The sequence below is a fragment of the Capsicum annuum genome, chromosome 9 (assembly GCF_002878395.1).
Source record: "Capsicum annuum cultivar UCD-10X-F1 chromosome 9, UCD10Xv1.1, whole genome shotgun sequence".
Lineage (NCBI taxonomy): Eukaryota > Viridiplantae > Streptophyta > Magnoliopsida > Solanales > Solanaceae > Capsicum > Capsicum annuum.
Window position 1 is genome coordinate 78,357,951 of NC_061119.1, and position 20,913 is coordinate 78,378,863.

General features: G+C 37.4%; 1 protein-coding gene across 2 annotated transcripts in view; it reads left to right on the forward strand.

The window, feature by feature from the left end:
- Window positions 1-2,303: 2,303 nt before the first annotated feature.
- Window positions 2,304-20,913, forward strand: part of LOC107842599 (importin-11) — a gene marked incomplete at its 5' end in the record, with an annotated part of 62,411 nt that continues 43,801 nt past the window's right edge. For both annotated transcript variants that reach the window (XM_047396863.1, XM_047396864.1), the window contains 5 exon segments: window positions 2,304-2,376; window positions 2,581-2,642; window positions 12,797-12,938; window positions 16,915-17,133; window positions 17,264-17,330. In XM_047396863.1, the coding sequence (XP_047252819.1) occupies window positions 2,304-2,376; window positions 2,581-2,642; window positions 12,797-12,938; window positions 16,915-17,133; window positions 17,264-17,330 (563 nt within the window).

The window sequence follows — 20,913 nt, forward strand, 5'->3', positions numbered from 1 at the left end:
GAAGGATGGAGATGGAACTAATGGTAGAAATTCTAAATATTGTACTCATTTATTCCAAAATGTCCTTGTCCTTTGAAAATCTTCTTTGTGACTTGAGGTAGAAGGACGGAGTGGTGGTGAGGTTGGACTCCCAGGATGTTTGTAAGGGGGATAGTTTTAAGTATCTTGGGTCTATGATTCAGGGAAATGGTGAGATCGAGGAGGATGTCTCTAAGCAGATTGGAGCAAGTTGGATGAAGTGGAGGCTCGCCTCGGGAGTGTTGTGTGATAAGAAGGTGCTCCTTAAGCTTAAAGGCAAATTCTATATAGTGGAAGTCCATCTGGCCATGTTGTATGGAGCGTAATGTTGGCCAGTCAAGCACTCCCACATCCAAAAATTAAAGGTGGTGGAAATGAGAATGTTGCGTTGGATGTGTGGACTTACTAGAGGGGACAGTGTTAGGAATGAGATTATCCGGAAAAGGTGAGCGTGGCTTCGGTGGACGGGAAGGAAGTTGAGATGGTTTGGGCATGTGATGAGGAGGGGCGCGGCCCTAGTAGGTGTGAAAGGCTAGCTTTGGATGGCTTCAGGAGGAGCAGAGGTAGACCGAAGAAATAGGTGATTAGGCATGACTTGGAGCATCTTCAGCTTACGGAAGACATGACCCTAGATAGGAAGGTGTAGAGGTCGCGGATAAGGGTAGAAGGCTAGTGTGGGTGTGTGGGTTGTAGCAAACAGTCAGGATATTCTTGTGTAGCCGGGTTAGTAAGCCTAGGACTGTGTCCTTAGGTGTCTTTGGTATGTGAGTTTATGCTACTACTAGATGGGTGTCCTATTTTTTATTTCTTAGTTCCTATTTTCTTATTTCGTGGTGCCCTTATTTCTCGTAATTCGTATTTCTCTGATTCCTATTTTTATTATTTCCTATTCGTATTTCTGGTATGTCATCCATCCTGCTTCATGTGTCTTTATGACCTTGTGTACTATTCTTTATCTTGAGCCGGGGGTCTATCGGAAACAACCTCTCTACTTCTTCGGAGGTAGCGGTATGGACTGTGTACATCTTACCCTCACAGACCCCACTTTGTGGGAATACACTGGGTTTGTTGTTGTTGTATGTATGTATAGTTTTATGTGTATATAAGTTATGTATGTATAGTTTTATGTGTATATAAGTTAAGTTAGAGTACTACCTAGACCCCACTTTGTGGGAATACACTGGGTTTTTTGTTGTTGTTGTTGTATGTATGTATAGTTTTATGTGTATATAAGTTAAGTTAGAGTACTACCCATATTTTACAGAAAAATCCTTTGAAATTGTTTTATAGATGTTCTCAAATTCTCGAAAGCTAAAGGATACAGGTTGAATGAATGGAAGGAACTCTAGGCATATATTACACTATTATTAGCCCAAACTGATCATATCCTTTGTAAATCGTTGTCCAATTCACTGCAGATATTCCTTGTTTTTCGGACTATCTATTCTAAATTATCTTTGGCTGAATGGTTATTGTTCAAGGAAATGGTCCACAATTATTGGACATCTGGACAGAGAATAACAGACTGTAAATTTGGGATTGATGAGTATCAGTTATTAGCATATGTTCTTCATTGTCTAAATTGCAGTCATCAATCAAAGATAATGGTTAGGTTATATTGTTCAGTTTTATTTTTCAGTGAAGGAATCATATCATTCTGAATGCATTTCAACTTATATAATTTATTTCCAACTTATTTATCGAAAGAAATGACCCATTGCGACTTACAAGGTAATGTTGGCTTGAAACTTGTCAAAAAAGTGGAGAAATAGACGGTGTTATTTGGGATATCAAATTATGTATCTTTCCATCTATGTTGCTCGGACTCTTGAAAAATGTCAACGGGTGCGTGTCGGGTTCTCCAAAATTAGTGTATTTTTGGACAATCCGACACGATGCAACATCGAAAGTGAAGATCCTGCCCAACTTAGCTTTCGTATTAGACATCCGAACACACCCAATGACATTTTTGAAGTGTCCGAGCAACCTAGGTTTCAAATGCTAAGGAAGTCAACTTGAGTGAAAAGACAAGATGATAATGGAAATTTTCAGCAATCTCCTTTAATAAGATAGGTTATTATCCAATTTTGGTGGCTTGATGCAACATATGAATGCAGATTGAATTTTCAGATTGCTTGTTCTTCACATGACTCTGGCAAACGCCAAGCATAATTTTTTTCCTTTTTGAAGATTTGCCTTTTTATGTATTTGTGCTTCCTGCATGTTTATATATTTGTATTACTGCTTTAAATGACTATTTGCTTCATTATGGAACATCTTGGCAGGGGAATTAGCAATGAGGAGAAATTACATTTAAGACAAAAGCTGTTGTCACACTTGAGGGAAGAGAATTACCAGGTGATGTAGATTTATGTTTGGTTTTGTAATGAGCACACAGATAGCTACAGCTCTCTTTTCTCTAAAAATTGTCATCCCGTTATTGACATTTGTTGCTTCAACTGCTATCACTACTTAGAAGAGATCTGAATAGTATTGGCTTGGTAGACATATTTGTAAGTGCTTTCCTGATTTCTCAATCTGGTCCGTGATTGCCTGGTGCAGATTTCCCTTACATTATCTGTGATATTCTCAAAGATTGCTCGGATTGACTACCCTAAAGAATGGTATGGTGTTCTCTATAAGTATTCAAATTACAATAAATAATTGAGGAAGAACTATTCTATTCTTCTGTTTTTTATGATTATTATCTTGACTTCTTAGATTCTCTCTTTGGACACCAAGATTATAAAAAGAAATATGAAATCACAAGATATTGGGGTGAACATTTGAGATGTCTAAGAGTTAAACCCTAACTGACAGTTACAAGGTCCTTTTGTCTGAGATAGAAGTGGACCTGAAGTCTCCTTGCACATTCTGAAGATTTGAATTATTCTGGTGAAAGTATTTTTTGCTTGCAGACTCTTAACATGAGATCAGCTTTTTAACTGGTAATTCACATATAATTCATCTGAAGGACATATCACTTGGCCCATACCCTAAGTTGTCGACCAAAATTGGAATTCACTTGCGTATACTGTCAGAGCTGTTTCAAGTTTCACAGGATGATGATTCTGTACCATGCATAGCTAGAAATATCATGCTTCCGATTTCATTGGGATAATTTGTGGTATAAATGCAAATCCAAATATGAATATAGCTCTAGTTATAGAGTTGAAAAGTCGTTAGTGTTGCTTCCAATAGGACCTAGAGAAGTTAATGGGTTTTGGTCTCTCAACTATGGTTGGATGATTTCTTTCCTGATTACCAATATGAACGTTGTTGTGTTAAAAAGCAAGCCATGATGTTTTTTTTTTGAGTTGGTTCTTAATAGAACCCAGTTTCTACCAGCTTTTACATTTATGTGAAGCAACATATGAAGCAAAGGTCTAACTAGTTTTATAAGGTAGTTAAATGATGTTAGAAAAGCATCAAGAAGATGCAAAGATACAAAAGCACATTTGTGCAAGAGAAGCTGCTCCAAACAGAAATATATGGAGCTAGCTTGGCAAAACCCTGTAAAACAGCTAAAACAGCCAAAAGGGAACCCTACTACTCTACTGTACTAGAGAAAGGGAACTAACAAAGTCCAAATATTATCCACACTGTTCATAAGGCAAAGAAAATGCCAACTAAATAAACTAACTAGACATTTGGCTTTGAGACTCCAAAATGTTGATATTCCATCAAAACATCTGTTGTTTCTCTCCTTCCATAGGCTCCAAAAACTTGGGATCATTCTCCCGATCTTTTTGATGGATTTTTCAACTCTTCGTATATCCATCTAGCATAGGCATCCTTGATGTTGTAGGGAATTTCTGATGGAGGCCAAGCATTTTTGTCCAAAAAAAAGTCCATTGGGAGCCAAGCATTGAGTAGAAAAAATGCCATAAGCTAGCTGCTGCAGGGCAGTGCAAAAAAAGGTGATTAACACTCTCATTGGTTTGTGTTAGAATATTATTAGAAATAGGAATAGTATATACCAAATCCTACTTGGAAAAGGATTGTACTATAGTGTCTATAAATAGGGTCTCGATGTAATTATGTAAACACACCATTCAATAATATTTTTCTCCATTATTTCTCACATGGTATTAGAGCATTGGTGAGAAACTTCAGAAAAGAAAAAAAAAAACAAAAAAAAAAACTTCAGCCACCGTCGTCAATTCCGGAGACTGATTGTGTCATTCTTTATTTTGTGGGTTGTGTGAAAAATACAACACCACTAAGAGGCTCGGAAAGCTCATGCAAACCTGAGCTAAAACCACTGAAAAATTAGCCCTACGCGCCGGAAATCGGCAAGTTCAATCACGCACCGGCGCGTGTGCCTTCTTCGGTTGAGTTTTTTGAGTGGTTCCTTTTTTGTTGGGGTCGCCGTCCTTTTCTGATTCAGCCAGTTACCTTATATTCAAATTCCGGTAACTTTTTTGAAGATTCCGACTGCCGGAGTTAGGGTTCCGGCGGCTTCTATTTTTTTTTCCTGACAGTTTTTTTTATTCAGAGATTCAGTTACTGTTCTTGGTACTTTCAAGGTAAAATTCCCAACATGTCTTTTGAGTATGATGTTTTTAGCCCTAAAACTACCGGTATCGGAAATTCAAGCCCGATGATCACTTCCGAATCATTAATGGGAAGTTCAAATTATTTAACCTGGGCTTCCTCAGTTGAGTTGTGGTGCAAAGGTCAAGGTGTCCAAGATCATTTAACAAACAAGGCTAGTGTGGTAGATGAAAAGGGAAAGTCTAGCGTGGAAGATGCGAAAGCTAAAGAGCAATGGGAGAAAGTTGATGCTCAACTATGTAGTCTTTTATGGCGATCTATTGAGTCTAAGTTGATGCCCTTGTTTCGTCCATTCCAGATGTGTTATTTAGTTTGGGAAAAGGCTCGTGCTTTATACACCAATGATATATCTCGTTTTTATGATGTGATAGCTCGAATGACCAATTTGAAGAAACAGGAATCCGATATGTCTACTTACTTGGGACAAGTACAAGCAGTCATGGAAGAATTTGATACATTGATGCCCGTCACTGCGGATGTAGAAAAACAAGAGCACAGACAGAAGTTGTTTTCAGTTCTTACATTTGCTGGACTTTCTACTGACCATAATGCTGTACGTGATCAGATTTTAGCTAGTCCTACGGTTCCTACAATTGATGAGTTATTCTCTCGTCTACTTCTTCTTGCCGTGCCTTCAGTCACAAAGTAGTTTCATCGCCTCTGTTGACTCTTCTATTCTTGCATCTCAAACCATAGAAATACGAACATATCAGCCTATGGAAAATCGGCGAGGAAGAGGTCGTTTTGGAAAATCTCGATCAAAGTGCAGTTATTGTCATAAAGTTGGACACACTCAGGATATATGTCATAGTTTGCATGGTCCACCACCCAGTTATGAGCCTGCTGCTGTAAAGGAATATAATGAGTTCCTTCGAAATCGAGCAAGTGAGCAGACATCTCCACAGCCTAATCGACCATCCAATAATGCTTATATTGCCCAAACATGAGTTCCTCCAGTATAGAGCAAGTAAGCAGACATCTCTACAAGTACCCTCAGTTGCCCATGCTTTTGTTGCTGGTAATACTTTTGCTTGTGTTTCACAGTCTAGTACTCTTGGATCATGGGTTGTAGACTGAGGTGCTTCTAATCATATTTCTGGTAACGAATCACTTTTGTCTAATATTGTTTATTCAAAATCTCTTCCTGCTATTGCTTTAGCCAATGGGATCCGAACAAAACCAAAAAGAATTGGAAAAGCCAAACCCCTATCTTCTGTCACTCTAGACTCAGTTCTTTATGTCCCTGGTTGTCCTTTTAATCTTGCATCTGTTAGTCGTTTGACATGTGCCCTTAATTGTAGCATAACCTTTCTTGATGACTCTTTTCTAATGCAGGACCGCAGTACGGGACAGACGATTGGCGCAGGACATGAATCACAAGGCCTTTACCATCTTACCTCTTCAAATTCCTTCACAACATGCTCCGTTACAGACCCTCCAGACCTAATTCACAAACGTTTGGGACATCAAGTCTATCCAAGCTACAAAAGATGGTGCCTAGTTTGTCTAGTTTATCCACATTAGATTGTGAGTCATGTCAACGTGGGAAGCACACCCGTGCTATTTTCCCACGTAGTATTGAGAATCGTTTCGAGTCTATTTTCTCATTAGTACATGCTGATGTTTAGGGTCCTAGTAGAGTCAGTTCACCTTTAGGTTTTCGTTATTTTGTTAGTTTCAATGATGATTTTTCAAGATGTACTTGGGTTTTCTTAATGAAAAATTGTTCTGAGATATTTTCTATATTCAAAAATTTTTGTGCTGAAAAACAAACTTAATTTGGTATTTCTATTCGTACTTTTCGTAGTGACAATGCCTTAGAATACTTATCCTCTCAGTTTCAGGAGTTTATGACTCATCAAGGAATTGTTCACCAGACATCTTGTCCATACACCCCTCAGCAAAATGGTATAGCAAAAAGAAAAAATGGTATAGCAAAAAGAAAAAGTAGGCATCTTCTTGAGATTGCTCGCACTCTTCTCATTGAATCCCATTTTCCGCTGCAATTTTGGGGCGATGCAGTTCTCACATCTTGCTATTTAATTAATAGAATGCCATCATCGTCCCTTTAGAATAAAGTTCCCCATTCTATATTGTTTCCACAGTCACATCTCTACTCTATCCCTCCTCGTGTCTTTGGGGGCACATGTTTTGTCCATAACTTAGCCCCTGGAAAAGATAAGTTAGCCCCTTGTGCTCTCAAGTGTGTCTTCCTTGGTTACTCTCGAGTTCAAAAAGGGTATCGTTGTTATTCACCAGATCTTCGTCGCTACTTTATGTCCGCCGATGTCACTTTTTTTGAATCTCGACCTTACTATATATCTTCTGATCATCCTGATATCTCTGAGATTTTACCCGTATCTCCAGTCTTACTTGCACCATCTTTGGTCTTACTCATATCTCCAGACTTACCCAACCCAACCTTTAAGGAATCAACAGTTATTTCTACGTCTCCTGCTACAGTGCCATCACTTCTGACTTATCATCTTCGTCCGCATCCACCATTAGTCCCAGATGATTCATGTCATGCATCGGACGCTGCTCCTACTGCGGACTTGCCTTCTTCTAGCCAATCAGTTGCACTTCAAAAAGGTATGCGTTCCACTCGTAATGCTAATCCACACTATACTTTCTTGAGTTATCATCGTTTATCATCACCCCGTTATGCTTTTGTATCGTCTTTGTCATCTATTTCCACACCTAAGACTATAGGTGAAGCACTTTGAGGATCGAGGTCACGAGCATATCATTGGATACACAGATGCTGATTGGGCAGGATCACCCTCTGATAGACGTTCTACCTCCGGATATTGTGTTTTAGTAGGAGGTAATTTGGTGTCTTGGAAGAGTAAGAAACAGAGTGTGGTTGCTCGATCTAGTGCGGAAGCAGAATATCGAGCAATGGCTGTAGCAACTTGTGAGCTAGTTTGGATCAAACAGTTGCTGAGAGAATTAAATTTGGAGAAATCGGTAAGATGGAACTTGTGTGTGATAATCAAGCAGCCCTTAATATCGCATCAAATCCAGTGTTTCATGAGAGGACTAAACACATAGAGATTGATTGTCACTTTGTCAGAGAAAAGATACTCTCTGGAGATATTGTTACAAAATTTGTGAAGTCAAGTGATCAACTTGCAGATATCTTCACCAAGTCCCTCACCGGTACTCGTATTCATTACATTTGTAACAAGATAGGTACATATGATTTGTATGCACCAGCTTGAGGGGGAGTGTTAGAATATTATTAGAAATAGGAATAGTATATACCAAATCCTACTTGGAAAAGGATTGTACTATAGTGTCTATAAATAGGTTCTTGATGTAAGTATGTAAACACACCATTCAATAATATTTTTCTCCATTATTTCTCACAGTTTGCTTGTACATGGCATCCGTTGATGAGGATTACACCCCTTTTCCTGAGATTGTCTTGTGTTAGGCATGCTTTCTTCAGGGCTGTCCAGGTGAAGCAAGAAACTCTGAGAGGTTGCCTGGTTTTCTAAACATGTTTCCAAGGCCAAATTTCTGGAATGGCATTCTGGGAGCTCCAGATTTTGTAGCATCCTTTCACAGTGTAGATCTTTTCCTTGGAATTACCCCAAAGAATCATATCTTGATCTTCATCCACCTAGTGTTTTTAAGAGTTTCTAGGAGGGATATATGAAGTAATTAATTTCCCAATCCTGAAAATTCCTTCTGAAAATTGGAGTCCAGTAGTTGTTGTCTCCTTATTGGGCTATAGTGGCTTCTTTGTTGGAGGCTATCTGGGACTAGGAGTGAAAAAGTCTTTTAGCATAGAGTTCCCTAGCCATTTGTCTTGCTAAAATTTGATCTTGAGCCATTATTAGCCTTGAAGGATACTTCATGAAAGAAATCATCTTGGAAACTGTGTTCCCAAACCCCAGCACCATGGGGCTCAGTGTTTTTCTTTGGACACCAGTGAACTTGAATGTCATATTTGGCCTTGATGATGTCTCTAACATGCTGTGCCTCAGTTTGTCTATACGTCTAGAGCCGCTCCATGAGTAAGCTGTTGTTGTGGAACTTGAGATTCATGATTCGCAGGCCCCCTTGAGCCTTAGGTTAAGTTACTGATTGTCAGTTGACTAGAGAGTATTTGTGAGTAATACTATTTCCTTCCTATAGGAGTCTCCTTCTGAGCCTATTCATTTCCTTTAGAATTGAACATGGTATTGGAAATAGAGACATACAATATGTTGGACTACTATGTAGGACATTGTTGATAAGAGTGAGCGTGCCTCTATCAGAGAGTACTGCATTTTCGATGCGGCCAGTCTCTTCTCTATTTTTTCAATAACTCCACTCCAAATTCTAGAAAACTTGAAACTTGACCCCGGGAAGAGACCTCGATAGGTGGTGGGTAAGGATCCAGTTTTGCAACTGAGTATAGAAGCTAGTTCCTTTAGATTTGCCACCTGATTTACTGGATTTATAACACTTTTGAGCATGTTAATATGAAGTTCAGAGATTGCTTCAAAAACTATGAGGGTGGGGTTGAGATTGGAGACCTGCTGCCTGTCAGCTTCACAGATAATGAGGGTGTCATCTGCATAGAGTAGGTGACAGACATTGATAGTGGTGGCTGGATTGCTGTCCACTTGGAATCTTTGAATCCATTGGAATTCTTCAGCCTGAGATAGCAACTGAGATAACCCTTCCATAGCCAGGATAAATAGAAAAGGAGAGATTGAATCTCCCTGCCTCAACCCTTTATGAGTTGAGAAAATCCAACTGAACTACTGTTAATTAGTACTGAGAACTTTACCGTTGAAATGCAGAATATATCCATCTTTTCCACCTGTCACCAAAGCCTATTTGTTTCAAATTGTTGACTAGATAGGGCCAATTGTGCTGATCAAAGCTTTCCCTAAGTCCAATCTGCATAAGATCCCAGGTTCACCCACTTTTCTTTTAACATTATTGCACCTCATTGGCAATCAAGGATTGATCAATTATCCGCCTGCTTTTTAAGAATGCACTCTGCTACCCAGAGACTAGAGAATTCATCACCTTTCTCAACCTCTCTGTTAGGAATTCAGCCAACAACTTATAGACACTGCCTATGAGGCTTATAGGCCTAGAGTGTCTTAAGCTTTTCAACACCTTTCTTCGTTGGAATTAGAGCAATGAATGAAGCATTACATGAGCTCAACATTTGACAATGAATGAAGCTCCATGATTTCTTCAAGAAAGGCATGGTGCAACCGTCAGGGGCTGGTGCAATCCATTAAAAGCATCAGAAATCTCCAATTCAGTAACAGAAAGTTCAAGTTCCTCCTTTTCATTTGTGTTCAGAGTGGACAGGTTCTCAAAAACAGCTAAGGGTCTCCATGATTCTGCCTCTTGAAAAGTTTGCTGATAATACCCTAGAATGCCATCCTTTATCCTTCCTTTGGCTTCAATCAGTTCGTCCCCTGTTCTCAGTCTGACAATGGAATTCCCCTTCTGTGTGAATTGGCCATTCTCTGAAAGAACTTTGTCTTCTTGTCTCCCTCTTCAAGCCATAAGCATCTTCACTTTTGCTTCTATGAGATCTCTTCAGTTGTTGCAATTTGCTGAAGCGGTAATTTGAGATCAAGGATTGTGCTTTTTCTTTTGGAGAAAGAGTTCCAAGTTCAGCTAATTTATCCAACTTCCCTAGTTCCAAAAAAACTTTAGTTTTTTGGGTTTCAAAGTTGCCATACACCTCCCTGCCCCAATTAGAAATGTCTTGGTTTGGATTTCCGAGTTTTCGCAACAGTACAAAATCTGGGATACCTTGCATAATGTAGGACTGCTGCCATCCTTTTCTCATATCAATGAAGCCCTCTGTTTGTAGCCACATGTTTCCAAATTTGAAGAAAGAGGGTGAAGCCTCCCGATCCCCACTTTCCAGGATGATGGGTTTATGATCTGAAATTACTCTATAAAGTGTGTATCGTTTGATTGCCTTGAACATCTCACTCCATTCTGATGAATAAAGGAACCTGTCAATTCTTGAGGCTCGGAGGGTAGTATTGGAAGAAAATGATAAACTTCTCTTGATTTCATAATTGGACAAGTAAATTGGAATGACTACTATTACTAAGAGGGCCAAGTAAAATGAAATGGAGGGAGTACCACGATGAACTTCTAAACAAAAGGTCTTATTCTTTTCAACAAAAGAAACATATAAACTTAATCCATCCTAATTACCAAAATTCTTGTTTTGATGCATTTGGCTAGATTAGAATTGAATAGCCTGTTGAGATGAAGAATCATCCCTTAACAATATTAGTCCCTCTGTTCCAATAAAGGAACTTTTTAATTCTTGAGGCTCTGAGTGTCTCGGAGGGTAGTATTGGAAGAAAATGATGAACTTCTCTTGATTTCATAAATTTGACAAGTAAATTGAAACAACAATTTTTACTAAGAGGGCCAAGTAAAATGAAATGGATGGAATACCACAATGAACTACTAAACAAAGGTCTTATTCTATTCAACAAAAGAAACTTATAAATTTAATCCATCCTAATCACCGAAATTGGAAACAACCTCTCTACTTCTTCGGAGGTACCGGATGGACTGCGTACATTTTACCCTCCCCAGACCTCACTTGTGGGAATACATTGGGACTGTTGTTGTTGTGTAATCACCGCAATTCTTCTTTTTGATGCATTTGGCTGGATCAAAATTGAAGAGCCTGCCGAGGTGAAGAATCATCCTTTAATAGTATTACTCCCTCCATCCCAATTTATGTGGCACATTTTTTTTAGTTCGTTCCAAAAAGAATGTCATCCATAATTAGAAAGAATTTAACTTTAAAATTCTCCTTTTACGCTTAATGAAATGATTTATATATAGCCACACAAATGTCTAAGATTTGTTTTAGACCACATATTTCGAAAGTTTTTCTTTTTTTCTTAAAATTTTTACCAAGTCAAACGGTGCCACATAAATTAGGGTGGAGGGAGTACATGGTTACGACAACACTTTTTTTTTCCTTTTTCAAAAGTTATCCAATATAAATAGATTTTCAGCTTAAGAAGGACTTTACTTATCCATATCCATCCACAATCTCACACACACATTGAACTTTACTTATCGACATCCATCCACACTCTCACACACATATTGTGTGTAACATACATTTATACATACACACACACAAAGACACTCAAATTTTTTTAGGTTGGATGCAAAGTATTTTAAAATTGAGACAGTTTTGATCCCATTTAAACTTAATCTGTTTAAAAAATTATAAGTTTAATATTCACACATATATACAGAGACAAACAATATGTGATTTCTTCCCATCTGTTCTAGCCTTGGTGGATTTGGTGGACAGAGTTACCTGGTACCTGTTGCAGGTGGGAGGTGGCAGGTAACGTGTGGAATTAGTCGTGGTGCGTGCAGGCTGGCCCGGACACTACAATTATAAAAAAAGAAAAGAACAGATAAATAGATAGATAGATTTAAAAAATATTTGATATTCACTTCTTTTTGAAGAATATAGATCTTTACTACCCCTTAGGGTTCTAATTACTTGTTGCCACTAGAGCTAATGAATGGATCGTTACACTTCTATAAATAAAGGGCAAATGAAGGAATTACAGAGCTAGACTAGGGCCATGAAGTTATGTCCATTTATACTATTCTTATAAATACTTACTAATTTAAGGGTCAATTCGTTTTTACTCTCGACAAGTTTGGTTCTGTAGTTGTCCTTATTTCTCTTTTCCTTTTACTGCCAATTTCACAACCATACCTTGTTTTGGGGGTATAAGTAGTATCATCACCAAATCTTTATTTGCTATTGCTGTGTTCTTGTTGTAGCTTATTATCAACTACCAAATATTAACTAGCCAAGTCAAGTAGAAACAACGTAGTCAATTGCATTTGAATCAAATTAGGTGGTGCAAAATCCCCCATGACATTATATTAAACAGTGATCATTGTATTTTGGAACTATGGTAGTCCACCTTGAGCTCTATGTTATGTGTTATTCTCATATAGTATCCTGATTTAGTTTTGGTGGTCAAGACAGTCGCTCTAGGTGGTGATGCTAGAGTACTCTTGACTGCCTAATCCCTAAGATCTCTCCCGGTCCTTAAAGGGCTTGCTTCTATATGCTTTAGTTGGTTGTGTTCCGATATTTATAATGAAATTTATTGTCTAAGTACCTTTTTGGTATTTTACAACTTCACTATACACTAATAATTAGTTTTGAATTTTCCTACAGGCCAGAGCTTTTTTCCTTTTTAGCACAACAGCTTCAATCGACAGATGTTCTTGTTTCACATAGAATATTCATGATTCTTTACAGAACCTTGAAAGAGTTGTCTACGAAACGACTTACATCAGACCAAAGGGCCTTTGCTGAGGTGCTGTCAGTTGTCTTCTTCCTGTATACTTTTTATATCTTTGAGTGCCAATTGATTTTCTTAAAGTTTGAAGGTTTGGTAATGCATTAATATCTCCTCAATGTTACATAACGTACTAGACTTGTAAAGATGTTTATTCCTCATTTGTGAAGAGAACACTAAGGCTGCATGTTTTTTTTTTAAGATTCAGACGTCTGAATCTGAATGTACATCTGAATGATTAAGATGTTGTCTCTAGATCTGAAAACTAAATGATTAAGACTGTTTGTTTTTCATCTGAATGTGCAAATTTTTTTATTTGTATATTCCTTCCGTTTAAAAAAGAATGACCTACTTTGACTTGGCATAAAATTTAAAAATATAAAGAAGACCTTTGAATCTTGTGGCCTTAAATTAAAGTAGTGTCAAATGTACCAAAATGCCCTTGAATCTTGTGGTCATAAGCATGCCAGGTGGAAAGTTGAAATTAAAGTATTGCCAAAAAAGAAAAGAGGTCATTTTTTTTGAAACGGAGAAATGGAGGGAGTATATAATAAAATAAAAATACAGTTCAAATAAAAAATTAGTTATATATTATAAAAGTATGTAATTTAATAGAACAAAATTATTATTTGATTGAGAAAAAACATTTATGTTTGTTGTGATAGTGGAGATGGTTTATAATAGTGGTTGCGGTAATGATGATTGATGTTAGTAATAAATAATGTTGGTGGTGATAGTTGTGATGGTTGGTATTGTAGTGACTGTTTTGATGGTAAAGATTGATGGTGATGGTTGTGGTGTGACGTTGCTTGATGTTAGTAGTTTGAGGTGTTGATTGTGTTGGCTGAAACATGAATGCATGATGGTTGATGATGTGTTGGTGCTAGTTAGAGATGTTGTTTGTTGGGATGGTGGAGATGGTTATTAGTAGAGATAAATTGTAGCGATGGTAGTGGTTGAAGTGGCGTTACTAGAGACAATGGTGGCGGCGGCCGAAGAATGTGTGGAGGCTGTGATGTGTTAGTGGTGGTGCTAGTCGTGATAAATGAGTTGGTCAGTAGTAAGGCCACTGGCCGGTAGTGGTTGATGATGGTGGTGCTGTTGACGGAGGTGGTGGCGGTGAATATAGTAGAATAATAGAGGTAGTAGGTGTGATAGCAGTTGACAATAGTGGTTGGTAGCGATATTTGTTGTCGATGGTGGTTGTGATGGTGGTTGGTGGTGGTTACAATGTTAGCGGTGGCAGAGGTGGTTAATGGTGGTGACTACTCATTATGAATAGAGTAGTGAGTATTATCAAACACCAGAATATCTCTTCAGACCTATTAAGATTTGGTTCTAGAACTGAATGATTAAGACCTATTCAAACCTATTAAGAACTTAAATCTTAATAAAAAACAAATACACTTAATGGTCTGAAGTCTGAACCATTCAGATTCAGAACTCCATTAAGTGCAAACAAATAAAACCTAAGGAGATATATGTCCTAGACTTAGCTAAAGATAGGACACAACGGAAGAAGAAGATCCACATAGGTGATAGCTTGATAGGATTTGGATTTGGTAAAGAACTTTTAACATTATTATTATTACTAGTTAAGTGTACGTGCTTTGCATGTGAGTATAATGTTTACGTATATAAAATAAATATATTATTGTGTATACGTTACTATTAAGTATAAATTTTATTAAAAATATCGCAAAATTTTCAAGAAAAAAATATATAAAGAGAAATATGGTAACTCATTATCATACCATTGATACCAAAAGTTTATGTTGGTTTTGAAATTCAAAAGGGTAAAGAAATAAGAAAATACATTATATATAAGCATAATAATATAGCACAACTATTCATGACAAGTTAACAATAACAAAAGAGATTATAATAAAGCAAAAATGCTAGGTAAGGCTGCGTACAATATACCCTTGTGGTGGGGCCCTTCCCCGGACACCGCGCATAGCGGTAGCTTTAATGCACCGGGCTGCCCTTTTTTTATTATAATAAAGCAAAAGATAGCTTGAAAGTTGTGGTGGAAGAAAATTGAAGGTCATCTACCAAGAAGCTAGCAACACGATAGTTTTGTCACTAATCAATATCATAACATTTTCATATAAGAAATTAGAATTCGAGGAGCTCATGAAACAAATTGTGAAAAAACAAGTTCGTGCTTGTTTCGTCCAATTCTTTTAATTAGAAATTTCAAATTGAAAGAGATAACACATGAAATTATTAAAAGGGAAGAATCTGTTGTCTCCTATATTGTTTTAAATATTATTGAAGAAAAAAAGAAAGAAAGAGATAAACCTTTTATTTTTATGGCTACTTCATTCGGTGGCAATATGCTCAACACTAAATTTTCAATTGAAAGAGAAATACTAGAAATTGTCAAAAGGGAATAATCCATCGCCAATTGTTGACTATGTATAGTTCATATATAACTTTTAAATTTATTAACTAAACGAAACAAAGAAAGACATAAATATTGATGATAATTAATGCAAGAAACACTTGGATCAAAATCAAAGTAAGAAGAAAAATAGAAGTAGAAGAAGCATATGTTTATTATAAAGTTTGATCCAAATAATACTTAAATAGAATTATAATTCCTTTTTTTATATAAGCTAAAATTCTAAGTCAAATCCATTTAGAATTGGTATCAACCATCAAGTCCTTTGTATGGACTTACGCGTGATGGTCATCCAATTCCAAATTGGAATTGTAAGTTTGTTATTAGGTGTGAAGTCCTTATAATTAATGAACTTTCCATAAGTATAATCAATGGTGTATATAAAATTTATTAATTTAAATTTTAGTTAATTTTAAGTCCTAAACATTTTAAAAATCATTAAATGCTAAATTGAGGAAAAAAGGTGAAAAAACGATTTCGTCTATTGCGGAGACTTCTAATGAAGGACAAAAGGTTCAAAATCACTTTTTTAATTGTCTTCACACTTTTAATATAAATCTTTTTTTTAAGGGTTTTCACACTTTTAAGAGATTAGAGATTATTTTGAGATAAAACATCATTATTATTATTATTATTATAAATAATAATATTATAGTTTATATATGTATTTAACTTAATTTTTCAATTTTGTTTTATTTATATGGATGCTGACATGATATGTGCTTAACGAAGAAGTGAGAATTCATATAGCCGACCCCAACTTGGTTGGGACTGAGGCGTAGTTGTTGTTGTTGGAGTGTTTCGTCAAAATTAGGTTTCAATAACTGAGTGTTCCGTCAAAATAGGGTTCAATAACTGAGTTTTAAGTAAGAGTTCAAGTATTGCTTGGCAAGCTTGCTGCTACCTATTTTGTACTACCTTTCCAGACTGTGTATAAATATATTATAATCTAAAGTTAGCTTGAAGACAAATATGCGCATGCGTATGTACCTGTAGATGTTTGTACATTGCATCTAATCATTAGCTAGTGTTGTTGCGTTGGCATTCTGAGGTCATCATATAATTTTAGCCCTAGGTGTTGCATCTAATCAGCTAGTGTTGTTTTGTTGGCATCCTGAAGTCATCGTATTATTTTAGCCTAGGTGTTACAATGCCTGCTTTTTGTACATAATTTGGTGTTTTATCAGTTCTTGTTCTTTGGCACAGTTATGAGCAATTGCGTGGGACTGTAACTCTTAATGTGTTGATATCCCTTCTTAATATGTCAAGTCACTTGCTGTTTTATATTGCAAGCTGCTTATTTGAAAGCTCTTATTTTAATTATTAGTTATTAGGTGACAGCAGTTTTGACTTCTGAGTATCAAAATAAACTATCGTTTTTTTAAATGAAGCAGGTCATAAATGCCTGATTTATTGAAAGTAAAATCATCTGTACAAATAAAATAAACTATCATGTCCACGGTTTCCCAATTAATTTCAGTCATCACCTACTTTTTTCCTCTTTGAGTCTGCTCTGGTCATAAACTTTGATATGAAGAATTGGACTTGTTGAGGTGTCTCACTTGGTATTTCATGATCTTTTAACAGATATGCAAGCAGTTCTTCGACTATAGTTGGCATCTTTGGCAGACTGATGTGCAGACTATACTCCATGGTTTCTCAGCTCTTGCTCAAACCTTTGGTAGGAGTGCTGCTGAATTACATCATGATGATCTTTACCTAACATGCGAGAGATGGTTTCTATGTTCAAAGATAATAAGGCAGTTGATAATTTCTGGGTTTCCAAGTGATGCTAGAACGTTACAGGTATCGGTCAAAATTCATTCTGCACCCTGTTGCCAAAGAGAAAAAAACAATAAGAAAGATAAAGGAGGGTTTCTAGTTAATTCCCTTTGATCAGTGTAGTTTATTGACTTTTTGTCCCTCCCATTTTAAGGAGGTGCGGCATGTCAAAGAGGTTGCTCCGGTGCTTTTGAATGCCATCCAATCGCTACTTCCTTACTGTAAGAATGGACTTTGGATCCTTATCTAAACTTCGTATTTACTATTGCTCCATGAATTATTTGTGTTTGAATATATTTGCAATTTCCTAGTAGAATGTTAATGCATCATATCAGAGTATTCAGGTCTGGCAGTGTTATCTGTCCATCATGCCCTTTTTTTGGTAGTTTTGGAGGTTCGAAATCTATACATTTATGTGTTAGCCTCCTGTATACCTAAGTAAAGAAAAGTACAAAATATCAGGGTTGCATTTTATTTTTAGGATTTATCATGCTGACCTTCTGATAATAAAATGGTAATCGATATATTGGATGCCGGTGTCTTCTTGTGAACCCCTTTGCGGACTATCAGACTAATTACATGGCATGTGAAAGACTTGGTTTGGGTCTTGATACAAGATCGACAAAGAAGACACTAACACACACCAAAACAATCCATGATTTGAAGAACCGAGGACCCCTTTTGGTGACCCCTCTCGGATTCACTACACAATAACAATACAAGCACGATAACAACAAGATTCCAAGATGTTCAACACCTATAATCAGCGAGCCACAAACTAAGATTACAACACAATAACAAGAACAAAAATGACACAACAAGGTCTCGGGTTTGGACACCCAAAACCGAGAATGAACACAACAACAATAATAAGATAGAATGATAGATAACTTGACACACAATGCACAAACACTATAAATCAAAGTGTATATTGAACACTAAGACCCAAGAATCCATACAAATAACGTCAAATTCTTACGGTGACCTCAAGGGAACGGAATCCCCAAGCAACCAACGTTTCAAAACAAGCAACCCACACTTGTCACAAGTGATATCCACACTTGTATGAACACTCTCAAAGAGCTCTCAAAATATCATCGTAAGTTATGAGAAAATGACCTAATATGTTCTATTTATAGCCTAGGTTACAACTTATTACAAACTGACTAAAATGCCCTTAATGAGCCAACACTCTAAAGCTTGTTCCATTAGTTGACCAGTCACCTGAGCACGAGTTCTTTACGTAGTGATCCACAATCACGATCGTACTCGTATCATCCTCCCCTTTTTGAAAAAGGATTCGACTTTGAATCCGAACCTTCAAAACAATATAGGAGTCAAAAGAACACATATTCCTCATGACATGAGGGTTAAAGTTAGCATAATCAACAAAAAAATATCAAACCACTAGTGTACATTCTACACATGCCGTGGTAACTTAGGGAATAAGATACCCTTCTAAGCACCAAAAGAAATACTTGTCTATCCACCTAAGCGTGACAAGAAACAAGACAAAAAGAAAAGTGTACTTCCTTGGAGCAAAGACCATAGTGTACTCTCGGGTTCTTCATCATCAAGAGGTCAAAGTGGAATCAAGACCTCACCTTCTTCGGGCCAAGCATCATCATGAGGTGTTCTCCTCATCAATCTGCAAGGCACATTAACTTCCCCTTCTTCCACCACCCTCTCGGGTTCACCATCATCTCCATCATCCTCTTAAGGGTTCCTTCACTAACATCATTTTTGGTCACTTTATCCCAAACAAAATTAGGATCACCCTCCACTAGTACAATGTTCCTTCGGTTTGGGCACTCGCTAGCTTTGTGACCCGAACCTTGACATTTAAAACAAACGATACCCTTAGGATTAGGAGTGGAAGAATTAGTACCTTCAAGCCGTGGATACCTTTGGATTGTTTTATCAAATGACTTTTTCTCTAAGGGCTTGTAGGACTTGTCCTACCCGAAGGTCTTCTTAGCATGATTGTTCCTTTCAACTTCAATGGCCGCTTCTACAAGGTCCTCAATTCGGTCAAACTTGTGGACAACTAATTGAGAAACAACTTCATAGCACAAGCCACCCTTGAACCGAGCTAGGCAATGATTTGGATGTTCGACTATGTCAAGATGTAGGATCAAGTTTTGAAACTCATCATAATACTCCTCCACACTTCTATCTCCGTGGCTCAAGTTGTAGAGCTTTGTTAGTTGCTCTTGTTTGTACCTTTTCGTGACATCTCTCTCCCTCATAAGAGTTTTCAGTCATCCCAATCCGGAAGGTTAAGATTGTCATTCCTTGCCCGTTGCAACCGCTTTGTCTCCCATCAAGTAGATGCATAACCTTCAAATTGAGCAATGGCATGTGCGACTTTCTTTTGGGAAGTTAACCCGTTGAGTTGGAAAATCCGATTACATTGTTACTCCCAATGAAGATAGAGAGAGATGGATCATTAGTCCCTTTGAAAGAAGGAAGAGTGATCTTAATGGAATTTAGGCCCGTGTCTCTACCCATATTGCCTCCTTGGTCCATTAGACCTTCTTGAACGTGAGGTCGGTGTCCCAAGTTGCCCCTACTATGAGGAGCCGGTCCAACTCTTCCCCCTCGGCCTCTATGACCCCCGCCATAAACTCTTCTTCTATTGCGCACAAATTCAGCAAAGAGAGTTGCTTCATCTAACCCCTCACCTCCATAAAGACCCTCACCTTCCACATCATCAATTTGGATTGGTTGGTTTTGGTTTAGTGGTGCTTTCGGCATATCAAGGGGGTCTCGGATTTGGGAAGCTTTTTGATGGACTTGACTTCGGTTTTTTTTGGATAAGTAGGGACTTGGTGGATGGGTTCATAGGTTGTTCTAGGTGGATTGAGCAATTGGGGAAATGTATCCGGGGTGGTAGCATGTCCACTAGTCGAGGCGTGGTAGTGTTTCGGACTTGAATGGTTGGAATCTAAACGAACTTCCAATGTATCCATTCTCCTTGAAAAGGAACCCTCCATCCCGTCCATCCTTCCCTCCATCCTCTCCATTCGACCACTAAGATCATGTTTCACACTCATTATGGCCGCCAACAAAGCATCCATGGTTACCTATCTCGAGGCTCTTGGACTACCTTCACTCGAAGTCATCGTACCTAATAAGAAATACTAAACAAAACACAAACAATAACAAGTTAAGGTTATAAAAAATCACCCTCACTAACTCTCAAGCTCACACTTTTTCAAGTATCACTCAATTGGTCTCACAAGTGTTGGTACATCGTTTTTACTCCAATGAAGTTACTTGGTCTCACTTGCGGCTTAAGGTCGGAATGGATTTTTGTTTGCAACGACTCAAAATAAATTTGTCCGTACTTGAATCAAAAGGCTACAACGAGTTTTCGAAAAGATAAAAGCACACAAAGAAACGTAGACACGAATAAACGAACCCAAAACTAATTTACGGCCTAGTAGACAATTACTAGTTTGTTAATTAACAATAGAATCAACAAAATGCAACTAAGAAACAAAGATTAGAAACTAAGAAATCAAAAAATTCGAGCTTACTTATGTTGCGTGAACAGTAAAACGTGATGATGTGGCAGCCACGTAATTGGTCGCGGTCCCACACAATTTTTTTTTTAATCACCAATTTGAAGCTTTTGTCTTGATACAATTTGGAATGGATGAGTTTGTCTTTTGGTGGAAAAATTCAAGTCTTAGAAACTTTTTCAAATTCCAACTCAAAAAGTGAGACTTGACTTTACTATTCCCACAAAACAAGGTCCTTGAAATATGGAAAAGTGGTTGACAAGTCTTTGAAGTGATG